At 39.6% G+C, this 18,807-nt stretch overlaps 1 protein-coding gene across 1 annotated transcript in view; it reads right to left on the bottom strand.

Moving 5' to 3' along the window:
- The window catches only part of LOC110950652 (protein AF-17), a 38,408-nt gene extending 20,230 nt beyond the window's left edge, over positions 1-18,178 (bottom strand). Inside the window, exons 1-11 of the mRNA XM_022193365.2 lie at positions 17,626-18,178; positions 14,685-14,764; positions 14,511-14,565; positions 14,310-14,419; positions 8,361-8,464; positions 6,871-6,964; positions 6,476-6,586; positions 4,466-4,555; positions 4,151-4,301; positions 2,627-3,436; positions 797-996 (exon numbers count right to left, since the gene is read on the bottom strand). Coding sequence (XP_022049057.1) covers positions 797-996; positions 2,627-3,436; positions 4,151-4,301; positions 4,466-4,555; positions 6,476-6,586; positions 6,871-6,964; positions 8,361-8,464; positions 14,310-14,419; positions 14,511-14,565; positions 14,685-14,764; positions 17,626-17,734 — 1,914 coding nt within the window. The 5' untranslated portion in view covers positions 17,735-18,178. The remainder of the gene's footprint in view (positions 1-796; positions 997-2,626; positions 3,437-4,150; positions 4,302-4,465; positions 4,556-6,475; positions 6,587-6,870; positions 6,965-8,360; positions 8,465-14,309; positions 14,420-14,510; positions 14,566-14,684; positions 14,765-17,625) is intronic.
- Between the last annotated feature and the right edge of the window lie 629 nt (positions 18,179-18,807).

The following is an 18,807-nucleotide window of genomic DNA, read 5'->3' as shown; positions in this document are numbered from 1 at the left end:
AGTATGGCACAGCTAGAATGCCCTAAATCATCAGAAAATAAAAATAAAGGTTATATGTTTTAGTTTTGACAGGTGTTACCAATGCTGAAAAAAGAAATGGTGCCTCTACATATTCGATCATCTTACATTTTTAATGTGTTTCCATACTCATCCCCTCTCTGCTCTGTGGAAACACAGCCTGCAGTTCAGCTGAAAAGTCCCTGATTTTTTGTCATTTTACTGTTGGTCACAAATGGGTCACTAATGGCTTCATGGTTGTGCTGAGAAGGGCGGAATTCTCTTTCCTTTTTTGTATTTTTTTTTTTTTTTACAAAATCTTGTTAGAAGGTTCTTTTCATTTAACTTTGTATAGCTACATGCAGAATAAACAGATTTGAATGGAATATCATGATTTCAAGCTTGGGTTTGGATGTTTTTTCACAGATGAGTAGTTCAAGGATACTGTTAGGTTTTTTTTATATTTTTTCGGTGTTCTGAGTCACTAGTGGCTTCATGTTGCATCAAGGATGAGAGTTTTCCTGATGAAACTGGAATACGCACATGAAAAGTTCAAGGACTGTCGGAAGGTTGAAAATCTGACAAATTTTCATTTTTTTCAGTTTCAGGCTCTGACATATGCTGTAATGTGGCTTAAAAAAAAAAAAAAGACAACCTGCTTTTTAAATCCAGTTGCAGGTTTTGGGTGTCCAAAGAGTTTTAAGAAAGTCACAAAATCTTCCAGAGCATCAAAAGGGTATAGAAAGTTATGGCTGCTACAATCTTAATGCAGCCTAAACACTCCCTCTGTCTGAAGTACCTGTGTGTTGGAGACAGTGTTGATCGAGGGAAGCGACAGCGAGGAGACGTGGGATGGAAGGAGTCCTGAGGAGAGCGGGGTGCTACACATGCTCCCTCCCAGGGACAAGGAGGTGCTGCAGACTCCTCCACCCAGAGACAGAGGGGTACTGCAGACGCCTCCGCCCAGCGTGAGAGGGTCCTTGAGACTGGAGTAGATACCTGAGAGAGAAAAGACAGAAATACAGTCAGACAGAGGTCAGAACATGGACATGAAGGAATCAAGTGGAACGGTAGGGCAGGAAATCTACTCTACACATAAGAAAAAACTCAGATAACATTTCTGCCTCACACAGATTAAATCAAAACTCAAATATTCAAGATTTTAATCTTCTTGACTTCTGCATGATTATTGTTTTTGCTAAAGTGAGCTCAAAGATCAGACTTTTCACGATGGCTTCATTTATTTTTATTATTCCAACTCAACCATAATCACAGAGTATTTGATTTATTTGTCCAATATTGTGGATTCTGAATTAATAAAATGATGAGAAAGCATTACATTGACAGTGAAAATGTCAGGATTTCATCTTTAGTAGTTCATTACAAATTGTTGTTCAAATAGCCTCAAATTTTGATGAGCAAAAAATAAAAAATAAAATAAAATGCGGAAAATGGGTCTAAGATTAAAAAGAAAAAGATAAAACAGCATAAACTATGGATATGTATGAAGGTAATTGTAAAAAATTAAAGAACATGCATTTTAAAAAATGTATCTCAGAGTATTTCATATATCAACCTAAACTTTTAAACCTTTATAAACATCCACATTTTATGCGGTAAAATATGTAAAAATTTTCATGTAAATAAGGGACCTGATTGTTTTCAAAAATTGCTGATAAGCAGTGAAAAAAACATATTTAATATACAATAAAATAAAATATGTAAATAAAATAGATAATATTCCATTCATCTATTATTGTAAGAGACCAGATGTATCTTTATTATCAAATAATAATAATGTAAATACCTTGAACAGCATTTTATACATCTAACTAAAATTTTACAAATATTTTGAAGCATATTTATTGCTATGAACATTTCCAGCAACTGGTCGAAAAATGCTATGATTTGAGATTAAATTATATTATATCAAAGGGGAAAAAAGTTTTATTTTATCCTGCCTGAATCATTGATTTTAAGAAAGTTTTTGTTTTATTTTATCTATTATTGAAATCAAGTTAAAAAAAATTCAAAATGCTTTAATAAATATCCAGATTTTATGCAACACAATTTTCTGGCAAATCAGACAGTTGAAGGTGAAATCAAAAAATTCTGACCTGATTTTTTAAAATTTATTTATATGATTTATTCTAAGTCATAGTTTAAGAAGTTTGAATCATTTCAAACAATTTTTCTTAAAAAATATCACTCATATCAAACTGATTATCAAAATTATTGCCGATTAATTTAAAAGTTGAGCAGAAATCACCTAATTGTTCCAGTTCTCCATGTAAGCAGTGCTGAGCTCTAGATCTGTGTGAGATTTTGGTTTATTTTACCTATTACTGCCCACAAAAAACACTGTGACAAACTCTTAAATACTTAGAGACAGACTTAGAAAATATTGTGGATTATAAATGCAGTGCAGTGAAGCAGGATCTCGATTTGTTCTGCTTTAATTCTGCTACACTCTGACGTTCAGATAAGCTGCTGAGTGTCATGGAAACATTTCAACACTTCAGAGTCGACACCAAAGTGCCGACAGATAATGACGCACTTTGTTTCCCACCACACAAACACACACAGGAAGCTCGAGGGCTACCACACACACATCTTCGCTCACACTCACCAGAGCCGAGCAGCGAGTTTCCGCGGCTCGTCGAAAAACTACCGGCAGAGGAGGAGGAGAAGGAAGAGGAAGAGGTGGCGGCAGCGGCGGGCGGCAGCGAGGAGGGGAAGGCGGGGTGGGGGATGGAGGACGGGCTCGTGTACAGCGAGGAGGTTAAAGACGGAGGAGGAGGAGGAGGCGCCGCCGTCGTGTGGTGATGGTGGTGGTGATGCTCCTCGTCCCTCCTCTCACGGTTCTTGCTTCCCTTAGGACGCCCTGGACCGTGGCGGCTCTTCTTGTTGCCGCGGTGACGTCTCTCTCTGGGCAGCGGTGGGGGCGTGGCCTTGTCCTCCATGTCTGCCTCCTCCAGGATGGGCGGCGTGCTCAGCTGCTTGCAGAGAGACTTGGAGGGCTTGTAGTCACCCGACGACGAGATCTTCCGGATCTTGCTGCTGCTGCCGAGACCCGACGACGACGTGATGCGCATGATGGAGCCGAACGTGGAGATGGTGACTTTGTTCTCGAAGGGGCTGGAGTTGCCATCGGACCGGTCGTGACTTTGCGATGCCGCTAGTGGTCCGTCGGCGGGCGTCAACGCCGGCGGTTTGTGGTATTTACAGTCCTCTTCCTCCTCCTCTTCGTCGTCCTCCTCGTCTTTATCCTCCTCCTTCTCGTCCTCCTCCTCCTCGTCCTCGTGGACCGCCGGCCTCCGGTGACGCTCCTTGCGATCCTCTCCACTGTGGTGGTCGTCGCCACCACGGTCATGGTCACGTTCGAGGCGGGAAGAAGCTGAAAATTGATGGAAATCCTGAGCAGAAGACAGCGAACCGCCTGCAGGAAAAACACAAAGTTGTAGTCCAGGGATGGAGTGAAATGGATTTATTGTTAGAGCCAACACTGATTCTTGATAGACAAGAAAGGCCGATATTTTTAGACCACATAAATGCAATGTTTCATAAGCATGTGATAGCAGAGAATCTATCACTAATAACTACGCTTCCTCATTAATAAAGGAGACCAAATCAAACTTATTAAATTAGGACATTCTCCTCATTTATGTAAGATTGATCAGTTTGTCTTCTGCAGTTACATCTTCTCTATCTTCTTAACCCTTTACTGTTGTATCCCTTGTATTGTCCACTAAGATGCAGATCATAAAGTATTACTAACTATGATTTTCCAGACTCTGTTTCAGGTTAATCTGTGGCTGCTAGCATCAAAGATACAGATAAAGATAATTAGAAGAGCCTTAGCCAACAGAGAGAAGCTAGTTTCCTGGTTTGTGGCAACAGCTTGAGTTTCTTGTTCAGTTGCTGCTTGAGAGACATTTCTGAGACCACAGAGTGACGACAGAGAGAGAGAGGCAGCTGTATCAGACCTGAAGTAGTAGCATTTAATGGATCAATAATCGGATGAGAAAAATATTTTTAACTGGAAAAAGGCCAAATATCAGCCACAGTGATTGGTCTATCCCTCCTGCAGTCAAACACAAACACAGAAACACGTGAACATCACACTCAGGGGTTAATCTTTAATTCATGCTACCTGTGTTGAAGGGACTGGAGGAGCAGGAGGACGAGGAGCAGCTCTTGCCAGTACTTCCTGTCTTCTTACTTCGATGACCGTGACTGTGCGAGCTCAGCTTCTTGGACTTTCCCTCGCTGTCTTTGCTGCTGCTGTGGTGACTGGACGAAATCTGCCCCAGCAAAACCAAACCAAAATGGCCAAACCTGACATTACTTGGCAAAAATGATCGCTTTCATAACAGTGACTGACGTAGCATGGCATCGGGTATTTTAACTTCCATCCCACAGCGGCCAGCATGTGCTGAGTCACACTGTGGGTTTCATGGATTTTTACCTTTTCTATGCTGCTTGACGTCACAGAGGAGCCCAGGCTGTCAGTAGACTTCTTGTGCCGCTCTTTTTGCCTGATTTTGTCCTTATGGCTCTGAAAACAAACAAATGAACATGGATCCGGTGTTAAATGTCAATGTGTGTGTATACACAGCTACAAAGGCTGGGTATTGTTTGAAAATTCTTAATACTGCTGCCAATTTTGCTATTTTAACACGAATGGCAAAACTACTTTTTGATACCCTATGAACCCCAAAACCTGCCATTGGGTTTGAATTTTATGCTTGTTTTTTTAAATGTTCAAAATAACACAATATATGGGCACCCAGATAGCATAACTGGTTGAGTGAGCGACCCATGTACACAGCAGCCGGGGTTCAATTCCAGCTAATGGCCTTTACTGCATGTCTTCTCCCTGGTTTCCTGTCTGACTCTCAAATAAAGCCAACAAAAGGCCAAAAAAATAACACAATTTGTCAGAGCAAGAAACTGTAACAAAAAGAAGATTGAATTATCAGGTTTTCATTCATCCAACAGTCCTTAAACTTATCATGAATGGCTTTGGCTTTTCCTGGAAAAAGAAAATCTAAGCTTAAATCAGGATATGTCATCAAAAACAATTTATTCTACATGTCTTATTAAAAAAATCACAAATAAACATAATTAGGATTTATTGGATTCTGTAACAAACAAAAAATCCGTACTCTTTGAGGCAACCGTGATCCCAAATGTGACTCACCTGTGACCAACTGTCATGTGACAAAAATTCAGATATTTTTTGGCAGTACTAGGATGAACTGCAGGCATTGTTTACACAGAGCAGATACGACACAACGATGGCAGCAAATTAATAATCCAAGAAGTAAAGTACATCTATAGTATGTAGAGTCATCATGTTTTCTCTAGTACTACAAACTCCCGTAAGACACTTGGGAAAAATGAGTCCAAGTTTTTATAACCATTAATTATCAAAGACCTTTAACCATATTTATGATTTATGACATTATAACAGTATTATCATGCAGATAAGACATTTTCAAGTTCTCTCTACTTCTAGTCATGACTGGGCTGTTTGTGTAAAGGTGCAGGACTTTAGCCTAGCCGCGCTAGACAACCCACGGCAATGAATTTAATTCTCTGCCAGGGTGGGTCTAGTTACCCTCTATAAGGCTCGAGGTTGGATGCTCCTAAAACTGGCCGGACGAATCACCATGAAGTGTAGAGTCAGAAGGTGGGCGCAACTAAGTGACGACAGAGGCGCGACGATTCTGACAGAAACAACCGGAAACAACTACCCTAGCCGCACTAGACAACCCACGGCAACGAATTTAATTCTCTGCCAGGGTCGACAACAAAACAACAGTCGTTGAGCTCCATTAGCACCGACTCTGAATAATCTTTCTCTTAACATGTCTGTAATATACTTGAGCTTCACCCATTGACTGTATAAATAAGGCTTCACTGAACTACCGCATCCTCTGATTTCTGGCGCTCTAGGAGCCTATTCGTTGCGTTGATTGGTTGTATACCTACCCAATTGCTGCAGAGTGATTTAATAGACAACCTTTTAGGCCGCCTCCCTCCCTGTCGAGCGTGCCGAGACCCTTGCGTCTTCAGAACATGGGTCTAGCGCGGCTCGGCTAGCAGGACTTTATATTGCCGTGAAAATTGAGCGTACTGTGAGTAAAAATGCGACGGTAGAGCAAAGAGGTAACCCATGAAAACAATCATTAGTTCTAGTCTTAATGATTAATACTGTATGCTGATTCTGATTTGATTTATGAACCTATGCATCTTAACTCCTAAAATGTCTTGCATGTTACAGCAGCAATTAATTGTTGGACGACTATTTCTACGACTTTCATAAAGGATGTGTACCTTACGCTAAAATTGTTGAGAAAGAAAGCACCTTTCCGATCTTTCAGAGATGCCTCCTGTTCATTTCGTTCATCGTTTCCAAAGCATAAAGGACTACTGGACCACAACCCATGAATGTGTCCACACTCGTACTTACCTTCCTCTGTCTGTGGTGGTGATGCTGTTTTTCCTGCGATGGCGAGCTGGAGCGTCCCCTGGAGTGACTGAAGGAGCTGCTTGTATTTTCACTCGAGCGCAACTTCTTCTGCTGCAAAAACCAAAACAGGAAATGAAACCTTAAGGCTCGCTGGTTCACACAAACAGTGTGACTTGTTTGTTTAGACTGAACACAGCTAGCCCTGCTTCATTAGCAATAGTTTGGTTAATCAGAGAGCGTGAAAACAAAGTGTCGGACTAGTTACTTATACAAAACAACTGCACAAAAACAATCAGTTTGTTGGCCAGCTAAACCAGTGATGTTAACTGTGAACTCCACCATGGATTCACAGGACACACATGAGGGTAGATTTGTCATGATTTTGTTTTTTTTACCATTTTGTTGTAGTGATGCTTGCAGTAGCCACAATATTTCACGTTATCAGCTTCTGGGCCTTCCTCCTCACACAGGAGACCGGCCATCTGAGCACTGAGGAGAAACAGGAGAGCAAAGATCACACACACACACACACACACACACACACACACACACACACACACACACACACACACACACACACACACACACACACACACACACACACACACACACACACACACACACACACACACACACACACACCTGACAGCAACACCTGGATGTTGCCAAAGTCACCTGAGAGCTTTTGTCACTGATCGTGTGATCGGATGGATTAAATGTCAGATCTCTGCACATCACAGTATTTAAAGTCAACTTTTGTGTTGTAATGGAGACAAAATTAAAGCGAAAAGAAGAAGAAAGGGAAACGCAGCGCAGACAGGAGATTAAAACCCCCAGCCGTGGACAGTAACAGGTTGTTCTAAGTGGACATAATCAACGATGCTGATGCTGAAAAAGCAACAAGTACTTCACATTATCACAGAACAAAAAGCTGGTTTGTTCACTGCAGAGTTTCAGCTGGACCATGGCAGCACAGTCGTACTCTGGAAGATGTACCACCAGAAGAGACAAAACCAACCTAAGCGTTCTCTGATTTATTAGCAAAGAGAGCTGTCCCCCCCCACCTTTTGAAACTGTAAACCTGAAAGACAAGTTACCCTTTAAGAAAACTACACCATCTATCAGAGCCACACACTGTAAAATAGGCAAAATCACCAGACTTTATACTTTCCAACTGTCCTCGAACTACTCGTGAGTAACCAAATCTGAGCTAAAAATCATCATGTGTCATCAACATCACTATTCTACATGCCTCATTTAAAAATCTGTCCGTAAAATAGTTGAAAAATGATTTAATAGAAAAATATTCTTAAGAGTGAATCAACATGAAGCATTTAAAGTTAGACTGCTTCTTGAAACAATCTCACATCTTGGTCATGGCGCTCTGTCCTTCCTTAGTAACTCTCAAATACATCATGTTTAACATGTGCAGAGATGAAAATATTAATACACCAAATAATTTGTTTAATGATGATTAAAATCTTCTAAAATTGTCACTATACTATCAATGACATCTCCTATAAGCACTTGTGCTTTGCCGTTTTATAGAGTGGTTCATACAGGATGAGCTATAAAAAAGATTATTCTGACTGATCTCAGATGTGTAGGTGACATAATACATAACTGATGAGTAAAACTGACTCACACTCTGAAATCTGAATATATTTCAGGCTTCTTTTGTCTCAAATTAGCAGACTAAAGTCTAAATTTCACCCATTCTGAGGTCTGCTTGTTTAAAAAAGCAATCGAGACAAAAACCAGAAGAGCAGGTCCCACTGACAAATAACGAAAATGTGAGACTGGCTGCAGAGAAAGTAATTAATCTGGGTGAGCAGCAGGTGGATCCACAACAAGCACACACATGTACACTCTGTTTAACACTCACCAGGTGACATGGAAAGCTTGTCTGCAGCCTTGTCGGTTGCAGGTCATGCAGGCTCCGCAGGCCGCCTTGCTCTCCCTGCCGTGGTCCTCGCAGATATAACACGTCTGGTAGGAGACGCAGGAACACATCAGTCATTATTATTATCATTAACAACAGGTGCTGCATCGTTTTAACATCTGTTGCGATGGCGGCACAGGAAAAGTCGAAGCGCTCTTTAATGTGAGTGCAGCTGCACCGTAAAGGAAGCTTTTGCTTGTCGGGACAACAGATGAGGCTTTCAAACAGTTCCTCGAGCCGCTTTGTGCAGGAAAACTGTTGACCAGATGTGTGAGGATGTTGTCACAGTGAAGCTACACTAAAAGCTCACATTGATCTTCACTGACATGCATCTGTATGCAGAAAATGGGTTGTTTTTTTTTTTTACCCTTCCTCAGCTTTTTCCCCAGTGAGCAGGCAGGCTGGTGGGGGGCAGGAGAGGCCTAGCAACAGGTGCTGGACAAAGGAACAGCAGGCTCTTTACCTTCTCACTTCGGCCCTCTGTTTCGCCTTTTCTCTCCCTTTTCCTCTACTCCCCAACATCCCACTCAGCTCTGTGTGTCCCTCAGAGGAGGTAATGAAAGGCCGGAGACATAACTACACCGAGCATGCAAAAAAAAGAGGAAGGGTGGCTTCTCGAGTTTTCACTGTCCATTGTGACGCTGTCTTGGAATGCAGGCAGCAAAAATCTGGATGAATGGCTCCGACAGGGGAAAAGCTGCATGCAATTTACTGTAGCTGACACAGTAATATGAAACCGGGCACTCAAACACTCACACATGTACATTTATATGCAGGCACGAACACACGGGGCATGTCGGCCCAATGAGCGCATGCATCTAATATTGATTTCTTTGTAATGTGCTTCGCTTTAATGCCACATTCTTCTTCAGTCGGCTATCAAAAGTCGACAAGAAGGAAGGGAATGAAGGTCACACGACAGCTGATAAGCTTGACTCTAATCTGCGGTGTGTTTTGGAAAAAAGAAAGGGCATTAGCGGAACATTTCAAAGCATTTCTGCACGTCTAAGCGTGACTATGTACACACTGAGGTCTGCTTTTCATTGTTGGGCCCCGCGTGAGGTCCCGTTATCTTTGTGTTTCATCAGTCAGCGTGAAACTGTTTCACATGTCAACATGTCATTAGCCGGGATTCATTCGTCATACGTGGAGATCACATGAAGAAACAGACCTGGAGATATTTCCCTCTCGCAAACTTGGGAATTTTACTACACGGAGGAATTTTTGGTTCCTCCAAAGGGATTTTACACACCGCTAAAGTGATAAGGATTGAAAATAAAAACTGATATTTTATTTTGTTGACCAGCTTTGTTAACCCTCTGAACCCCAAGCAGATTCTGGGAATTTTCTGTAACATTTCTGCTCACAGGGGGATCATTTTTCACTGCAATGTAAAGTCCTGTACATCCGTGGAAACAGAACAACCATGAAGAAGGAGGAGAGAGAACTCAAGTGTTAAAAGGACACAGTTAAAATCATAAATAAATCGTGAAAAGAAGAGAAAATGGAAGCTAAAATTTCTGAGCCAGAGTCACAGGTGTTGCCAATGATGGAAAAAAACAGTATGTTTACATAAATCTTGTACTATTTATATTTTTAATTTGTTTCCACACTTTTCTGTGTAAACACAGCCTGCAGTTCAACAGAAAAGTTCCTGAATATTTAACAAATTAATGTTGGTACTGCTCATCGTTCTATTTTTTTAAACAAAATCTGATTAAAGAAAATGTTTAATTTGTTAATTTTTTAAATTGATACTTTAAAATAAACAAATTAAAATAAACGTCTGATTAAATATCATGTTTTTAAGCTTAGATTTTATATTTTACCTGAAAGAACGTCACATCACAGATAAACAGTTCAAAGACTGTAGAGAGTTGAAAACTGTGATGTTTTGCTTAGTTTTTACAGTTTTCTGCTCTGATCAATGCTGTAATTCTATTGTGTTTTTTTAAACATAACATACCCATTAAACCGTCCAGCAGGTTTTGAGGTTCAGAGTAAAAACAGAGGCGTATTCACTGAAGGCCAACAGACATTTTTGTTCAATAAATGGTCAGAAATAACAGGAAAATGCAGATTTTTGTCATTTTTTAAATTCTCATTGCCTTTACTGTACACAGTGACTCCCCAAACGCCTCTGCTAAGCCTGGATTATTGTTCTTCTTTTACATTTACGAAATCAGGTTAAAACACGACACACATAAACTAATGATAGCTTTCATTCTAGATCATTTTTTGGATTAATCACTTGTCACTTTGTCGGCTTCAACAATCAACACACCAAACACCGAGAACATTTTATTACAACCAGCGATTGCGTGGCGTTTCACCGGATAGATGACTTCTAACTAATCACCTCAGCACCACTCAGTGCATCACAAAGGGTATTTTGTGCCCATGCTGATGGTAAACGTGCCTCTTTGCTGCCTCATCTACTTGTACTTCATCTGCGAATCTCCCACATTTCCCAGAAAGCCTTTCAGCAGCCTCCAGAGAGCAGGCGTGACCTTGCCACATTCAGCTCTGGGTTTGTACAGGACGTGTAGGTGGAGGGAGCAACGGGGATGTGAAGCAAAACTGGTTTTCCCGTTAAGGAAGCAGCCTGACTCGTGCACTTTCCCACGTGTCTTCAAGCTGCATTGCATCATGAATTTTTGAAGCTGTTGGTGGTGAAGTCGCAGTTTTGTTTTCTGTACTTTTTCTTTCAGCGCGGAATTGTTGATGCCGAAAAGTCCCTTCTCTGTTTGTTTTTTAAAGGCTTTCATTTTTAGTCCTTATTTAGGGGGAGAATTTCCATCTAGAAAGCTTTACTGTATCTACTTTGGAGTTAAATGTGACACCGCAAGAGGGCTGGTGTGATTTCAATATTGGTGCAAAATTAGAATTACACAGAACACCTGACTTTGTAAAGAATCACTCTGCATTCACAAAATAGAACATTTTTTGTAGACTAATCACAAGATCTGGATCCAAGAAAAGCATCCACTGTAAGCTATGAATCATTTTTAGCCTGCATTAGTTTACATTTTGGAAAATTGCGCACGCTGAAGTAGCTGTTAACAGTTAGGAGTCATAAACAGAAATGACAGGATACCAGCTTTCATCTCTAATGCTGCTAGTGAAAGAATTTTCTTTTAATTATGAGATAAAGCATAACAGACTAACGCTAAACGAATGGGAACGGTTAAAAACGGTTTTTAAGATTTCTCCATTTTCAAAGCAATTCAGTGACAGACGTCATTAAATCCAGTGGTGCACGGTGAAAACAAAGGGAAGATATTTAATTTGGCATCTTTAAGTTTTAAAAATTTACACAAATACACATAGCATCTAGGGCAACATATAGCTTATATTTCCACTATTGGCCCTGTTCTCTAAAGTAAACTGATGGTTTATTCATCTTTCTGCATAAATAGGGATCTTTTAATTATAAATAAGTTACAATTACAAGATAAGGCCTCCAAATATTTTGCTCTCTTTTGTGAAAGTGAGGCGATTCTGTACTTTTTGTAATTTTGTTCTACAGAAAAAAGAAAAGGAGTTTTGCGCCAAGAAAACAAAAGAGCGAGTAAACATTGCGCTTTGTGACGTATGATACTTAGAAGACTTGTGCAGATGTACTCTCAGTATGCACAGTTTGGTTAATATCGGTCTCTGGCCAAAAACAGGTAAGCATGAAGCCTTTTTTCAGACATTCTCTATGAAACATTGCTGCTTCATCAATCTGTTAAAGTGACAGAATTCTGTAACAAATGATTTACTCTGATAAACTCTGACCTGCTGTTAGATCCTGATACATCCTGTCTACATGTCAGAGATAACTGATCATTGTAAGTAAATAATGAAGTTACTGCAACCGTTCCACATCCCTAAAAGCAGCATTTCGCTCTCTTTGTAAATGCTTATACAGATCCTGCTGCAGGTAATTAATAAACTCAGAGGAAAGACTCCTAAGCAGCTGGAGGCAACAAACACAACTTCAGCTCCTGTTAAGTTTCGTCAAAACCTGGATCACATTTGCTTCAGATGAATGTCATGAACCTAACCCGTTACAGACTCTGTCCTTCTGAAGCAAAACGTTATGGACATTTCAGTTTGCAATCAATTGCAGAGCAAAGTAAATAAGAACGGTGTTTTGTGATATTGGCAGCAAACTGGGACATTTTTGGAACGATATCTGTGGTGAAATGTCGGAAAAATCTTCTCTAAATTGCTTTACACAAGTCAAAGTACTTTGTAATCTTGAGCGTGCTTGTTGAAGTGACTGAATGCAGCTCAGAGTTGTGTTAAAAGTGAGATGAAACTGATTAGTTCTGCTCTCCCCTTTCAAACACGCGCTCCTTTCCACTAATCTGATGGCATCTGAACATGTCGGCTTCTTGTCTGAATGAGCACCCAGTTCATTTTTCCCTAAAAGCTGCGACGGCAATCCATTTAGGAACTTGTAACATTTCTGCATTGCTTTAAAATCTGCACAAGATTGAACTGCATGCAGTCACATTACTGGATGCCCAAGATTCCAACATACTTTGAGTTGTGTCGAGTGATTTGGGAAGAATTTTTCCACATTTCAGCACCAAGGTCAAAATATAATTGAGACACTTTTGAAGTCCATGGGCGATATCCAGCATACATTTTTATTAAAAGTAAAAAAAATTATGTTTTTGTGTTCATTATGATCACGTCTTTACAAATTCCAGAATTATTTATTATGGAAACAATCACTTATTAGTAAAAAATGACTGGATATCACTAAAATGTCAACTAAATAACCGTCCGAATTTAAAAACAACCACCTTCTATTTAGCTAAATAATAATAAAATGATCGTGTTCTTTTTATCAAGTTGAGATAATCATGACAGATATTTCTTTTTGCCAATATATCAAATGTTATATGGAAAACAACAAATTGTATCACTTTCAACTAAGTTACCCATTACGACAAAAACACCTCTCAAGGAAGTGTTGATTCCAGATCACATGACCTGCTCCATGTGATGTCATTTCCTCCTGAAGGAAAGACTGACAAGACTCCAAGGCTTTCTGAGGTATTTAAAATAATGTCAAGTGTGGATTTATTGCACATCAGCAGGTTCACTACAATATTTTTTTTTGGTCTGCATTTATTCTCATTGTTTAACTCCACGGAAAGGGTGTCAACACTTTATGAGATTAATGCATATTTTAGTCTTCCAGCCAAATATTTTATTATTTAGTGCATGCATGTGACCATCACCAGCCCTCCCTGAAAGCTAGGCTGACACTCTTTATTACAAATCCCTGTTAAGAGCCAGGGAGGGCAGTGCTACACCTCAGTGGTGATGTGCAGGGAAACAAAGGGCGGACAGGACAAAACAGGACGGACAGGGACAGGGACTAGCAAGCGGTGCTATTACGTACATCTGAAGGATATCAGGTGCTGACTATTAATTACCCATCAATAAGACAAACAAACACATACAAAAAAACCCAGAAAAACCAAACAACCAAAAAATAAACAAATGAATAAATAACCAGACGGTACTGAACACCATAGTTGTGGGTGTCATGTCAGTATAGAGTGGAATAGGCCAGAAGAAGATACTAGAGAAATACTACAATATCTTTATAAATAACTTTAATTTAAATTTTACTCAACTATATTTATAACATTTTAGAAGAATATTTCTCTAAAAATGCGGATGTGGATTTTGGTTATGTCGATTTTAGGCTCGAAAACAGCAAAAATGTCAACTATGATACCTGTCAATTGTGTTACAAAAAGTCTCGCAATTACATATTGACCCACCAACATTCATCCGAAAACATCCCAGAGAGCACAAGGCACGCTTGAAGCACCAAAATGGTCTTTCAGGTGTTTTTAGGCAGCAGTGCAAATGTTTCAGTACCTTGATGTATCTCTCGTGCGGGACGTACTGCAGGATGATGGGCTCCATGGTGAGGACGTTGGCGAACTGCACCTCGGGGATGTAGAGCGCACAAACAACATGGGCCCAGCCTGGTTTAAAACAGCACCGACAGCACCGTGAGGCTCTTCACGAACGAAGCAGGAGGGAGAAAAAAAACGCCGGACAAGGGGTGAGACTTACCTCCGCTGTCCGTCCTCTTGAGGGCGCCATCTTTGTGCGGACACAGCTCACATCTCTGGGGTTAAGGGAGGACAGAGAAGAGCTGAAGGTGAGCGTCACGCAGCAGGTGAGGCAGCAGTGGGTGGATCTGTGTTGTTGTGTCATGTCGTGTTGTGTTTGTGTTGGCAGGCTCACCACTCGCGCCGCTCGCTCCTGTGACTCACACTTCCGACAAAACCACGGGCCGGTGGGCACCTGGACAATGCCGTAGCATGCTGGGACGCACAAAAACACACAATGCAGGTTGGTAGTTAACACAGGCACGGAGACAACAGACCTACAGCGATTCATTTTTCTAAATTAATGTATTTATTTCAAATTAAATATGCTGTGTTGTATGTAAAATATAACAAATTACAAAAACGACTGACACAATATAAGAGACTGGAGTAAAATACATTCAATAAAATAAAATAAAAATACTGACAATATAAGAGACACTTATCTTATGTTGTGTTGTCAGTATTTTTTCCCCGATTTCATGCGTTTTACACATATTTTTCAAGTTGTTAGTTATTTTTCTAATTTAATGTTCTTTTAACATATCTCATGTATTATCAGTTTTTTTTACTTAACCCTCCTCTTGTCCTCATTTACAGGCACCAAAAAATATTGTTTCTTTATCTGAAAAAAATCCAAAAATTCTGCAAAAAAATCCCCAAATTTCTGAAAATTTGCAAAACCTTCAGGAAGAAAATTCCAATAATTCCTTAAGTTTCCCTTAAAAGTTTTATTTTTTTTAAAAAATCCCCCAAATTTGGCAAGAAAATCCTTGTAAATATTTTCCAAAAAAAAAAAGACTAAAAAATCTTCCAAAAAAATCCTAAAAATATCTAAAGTGATTACATATATAGCAGTAAAACTTCTAATATTTTCTTTAAGAACATTCATAAAAAAATCAACCAAAGTCCAGCGAAATTCGCCGGATTTTGGTTGATTTTTTGGTGACTGTTCTTAAGAAACATTTTTAACATGTCTTTTTTTCCCCCAAAAAATGTTCAAAGATTTCCCTGAAAATGTTGAAAATGTGGACAACAGAAGTTTCACTGTTAGAATATAACTTTTTTCCACATTTTCAAACTTTAAACCGGGTCAATTTTGACCTGCAGGACGACACGAGGGTTAATATATTTTGCACACATTTCTCATGTTGTTGTCAGGTTTTATCGTTCACTGCATTATACACATTTCTTCTATATCGCATTGTGAATAATTTTTCTATAACTTAATACACATTACACACATCTCTTAAGTTGGTATTCAGTAGCTTTTTTAAATGTACTTTATTTTACACACATTACTCATGTTGTCAGTTTGTGAATAATTTTTCTATAATTTAATACATTTTACACACATCTTATGTTGTCAGTATTTTGCTAATTTAATGTATTTTTCAAACATTTCTTATGTGGTATCAGCAATTGTCTTTAATTTAATGAATTTTACACATTTTTTATGTTGCGTTGTATTTTTTTAATTATGTATTTTACAAACATTTTTTATGTTGTCAGTGATTTTGCGTGTTTAATATATATATTTTTTAATACTTTTTCTCGTGTTGTCAGTCGCTTTCCTAATTTTATGTAATTTACACAAATCTTTTATGTTTTCTGGTCAGTGGTTGTTTATTTTATTTAATATATTTCGCACGTCTCTTATGTTGTATCACTACTTTTGTCAATTTGATGTATTTGAAACACATTTCTTAAGTTGTGTCTGTATTTTTTTTCTAATTTTTTAAATCATTTTACACACACCTCTTACCTGTTTACCAGTTGTTTTTCTAATTTAATGTATTTTACACGCGCCTTTTATGTTGAGTTATTGGTAGTTTTTGAAATTCTGTTGTTTTTACACATTTCCTAGTTTGTGTCAGTGTTATTTTTTAGTTAATTTGTTTTGTACATGTTTAATATAGCGATATTCAGCAGTTGTTTTTTTCTGAATTTAATGCATTTTATAAATTTTTTTCTGTGATGCCAGTACTTTTTAAAGATTTATTACATTTTATTTTTTTCAATTTCTTATGTTGTACAAATATTTAAAAAATATATATTTTACATACATCTCTGACGTTGGGTCGACAGTAATTTTTCCAATTTTATTCCATATATATATATATATATATATATATATATATATATATATATCACATTTATTAAGTTTTTCTAAATATATTTCAGTCATCATTTGAAGCTTTTTTTCTAATTTAATGGGTTTTACACACATCTCATGTTCACTTATCAGTAGCTATTTCCAATATTTAATGTATTTTATACACATTTCTTATGTTGTATCAAGGTTTTTTTTTTAATTATATTTGTGCAAAGCCCTCTAATGATGTGTCAGTAGTTCTAATAATTTAATGACTTTTACACAGGTTCTTTTGGTGTCTATTCATTTCTTATAATGTAATTTATTTCTACACACTTGTCCTCAGTGGAACATCTCAGCTGTCATCTGGTCATTTTAATCCGTTTTGACATGAAGATTAAATTTAAAAAACGAGCTCTCAGTTGGACCTGCAGTGTCAGCTCTCCACTAATCTGTCTTTATCACATTTCAGAGCACTTTCGGAGACTTTCAGCAACAGAACGACATTGATTTCAGAGAAACGAGGATGAAAGCGGCGTGCAGGAAGAAATCTGCTGCAGCTTTGCCTTCAGAAATGTGATCTTCTGACTTCACTGCTCTGCTTTCAACTACAGCAACAAAGCGGCTGGACACAGAAGGTAACACCGTGTCCACACCACCGGGCCTCACCGGGCTGCCGCCTCTTGCGCGGCGGAGCGGATCGGATCGGACCGGGCCGGGCCGGACGCAACGCACCGGACGCACGGAGCCTCCGGCGCCATCCGGGGCTCCGTGTCACCGTGCGTGGCCCTCAATCATGTGTGCGCAGAGGAAACAACAAACAGCACGCCTACCTACCCCTCCCACACACACACACACAAACACGCACGTAGACAGCGGCGAGCCTACCGAGCAGCCTGCCGACCAAGCAGCGCCGCCGGCCGCCTCCAGCCCACCGCAGCCGCCCCGGTAACAATCACCCGCTAACGGCGGCTAACGTTACCTTGGTGAACGGCGACGCTGCAGCCATGTCCATCACAGTAAACCAGCGGGTTCTCAGCCCAGCCTCGCTCGTCTGAACACACGCAGCAGCCTCCGACCATTTCCCGCATGCTGTTCCCATATGAAGAAACGTATTTCCCCTCCCGGTGAACGGCTCAGACCTCGGCCAGGCCTGTCGGGGTCGCTCCGCTCCTCGCCGCCGCTCCGGGCATAGTCGTGGGCCGCGTCCGTCGCGCAGTTTTGGCGCAGCGGAGAGGCAGAAATCTCGGCGTGGGGTTAGTGGTGCTGCTGCAGCTACGTTTTTTTTCCGTGATGTCCTCCCCGTCCCCATAGAACCGATGCAGCGCGCATGCTCAGAGCGGCTCCTCTGGGTCGGAATAAAAGTCACAGCGAAAAAGGAGGCAGCTCGTTTCTCTTCACACTGCGCCTTTTCACACACCGCTCATCATTGTAAACGCCCGCCAACGTGAAAAAACGACACATTTGCAGCAGTTTGTTGAATCAGGATCAGTAAAACATGTGGATCAATCAGACCAAACCGCTGGCTGCATGAAGTCTATGTAAACAGCGCCACCTGCCGGGTATCAACAGAACAACAGAGCAACAATTACAAGCGATTTCACCATCCGGAGCCCTGAGCTGCAGAGAAAAACATCCTCCGTGTGAATGATGCACCTGCACTGATAAATGACTGCAGAAATACAACCAAATTCTAACAGGGGGGGTCCTGATTTTAAAAAAAAAAAGTGTTGAAAAACTGAATTAGTTGACGCGTTTTTATGAAAATTGTGAAAATATCCTCAATGTGAATGATCCACCTCAACTCTAATAGAAATTGGTAAAAAATAAAAATAAATTTGAACTCAAAAACATAAAAATCTGAGCCAAAAACGACAATAACCAATTTGGTGTGTTTCAAAAATATACAGAGAAAAATCTGTAAAATAAAAAGGAAATAAATATTCTTTAAAAAAAAGAGGGGGGAAAAAAATCACAAAATATCTGAAAATAAGCAAGAACACAGTGAGAACTGAGAAAAACAAGAAAGAAAAAAAAGCAGAATAACTTCATGAAGCACTGTTTAAAACTGCAACTTGAATCACGCAGATAACTTCAAAAACGCAACATTTTTTATATATATATTTAAAACATCAGAAAAAGGTGAAATAAAGAAGAATAAAAT

The sequence above is a fragment of the Acanthochromis polyacanthus genome, chromosome 3 (assembly GCF_021347895.1).
Source record: "Acanthochromis polyacanthus isolate Apoly-LR-REF ecotype Palm Island chromosome 3, KAUST_Apoly_ChrSc, whole genome shotgun sequence".
Classification (NCBI taxonomy): Eukaryota; Metazoa; Chordata; class Actinopteri; family Pomacentridae; genus Acanthochromis; species Acanthochromis polyacanthus.
This window is presented reverse-complemented; position numbering and strand designations above follow the sequence as displayed.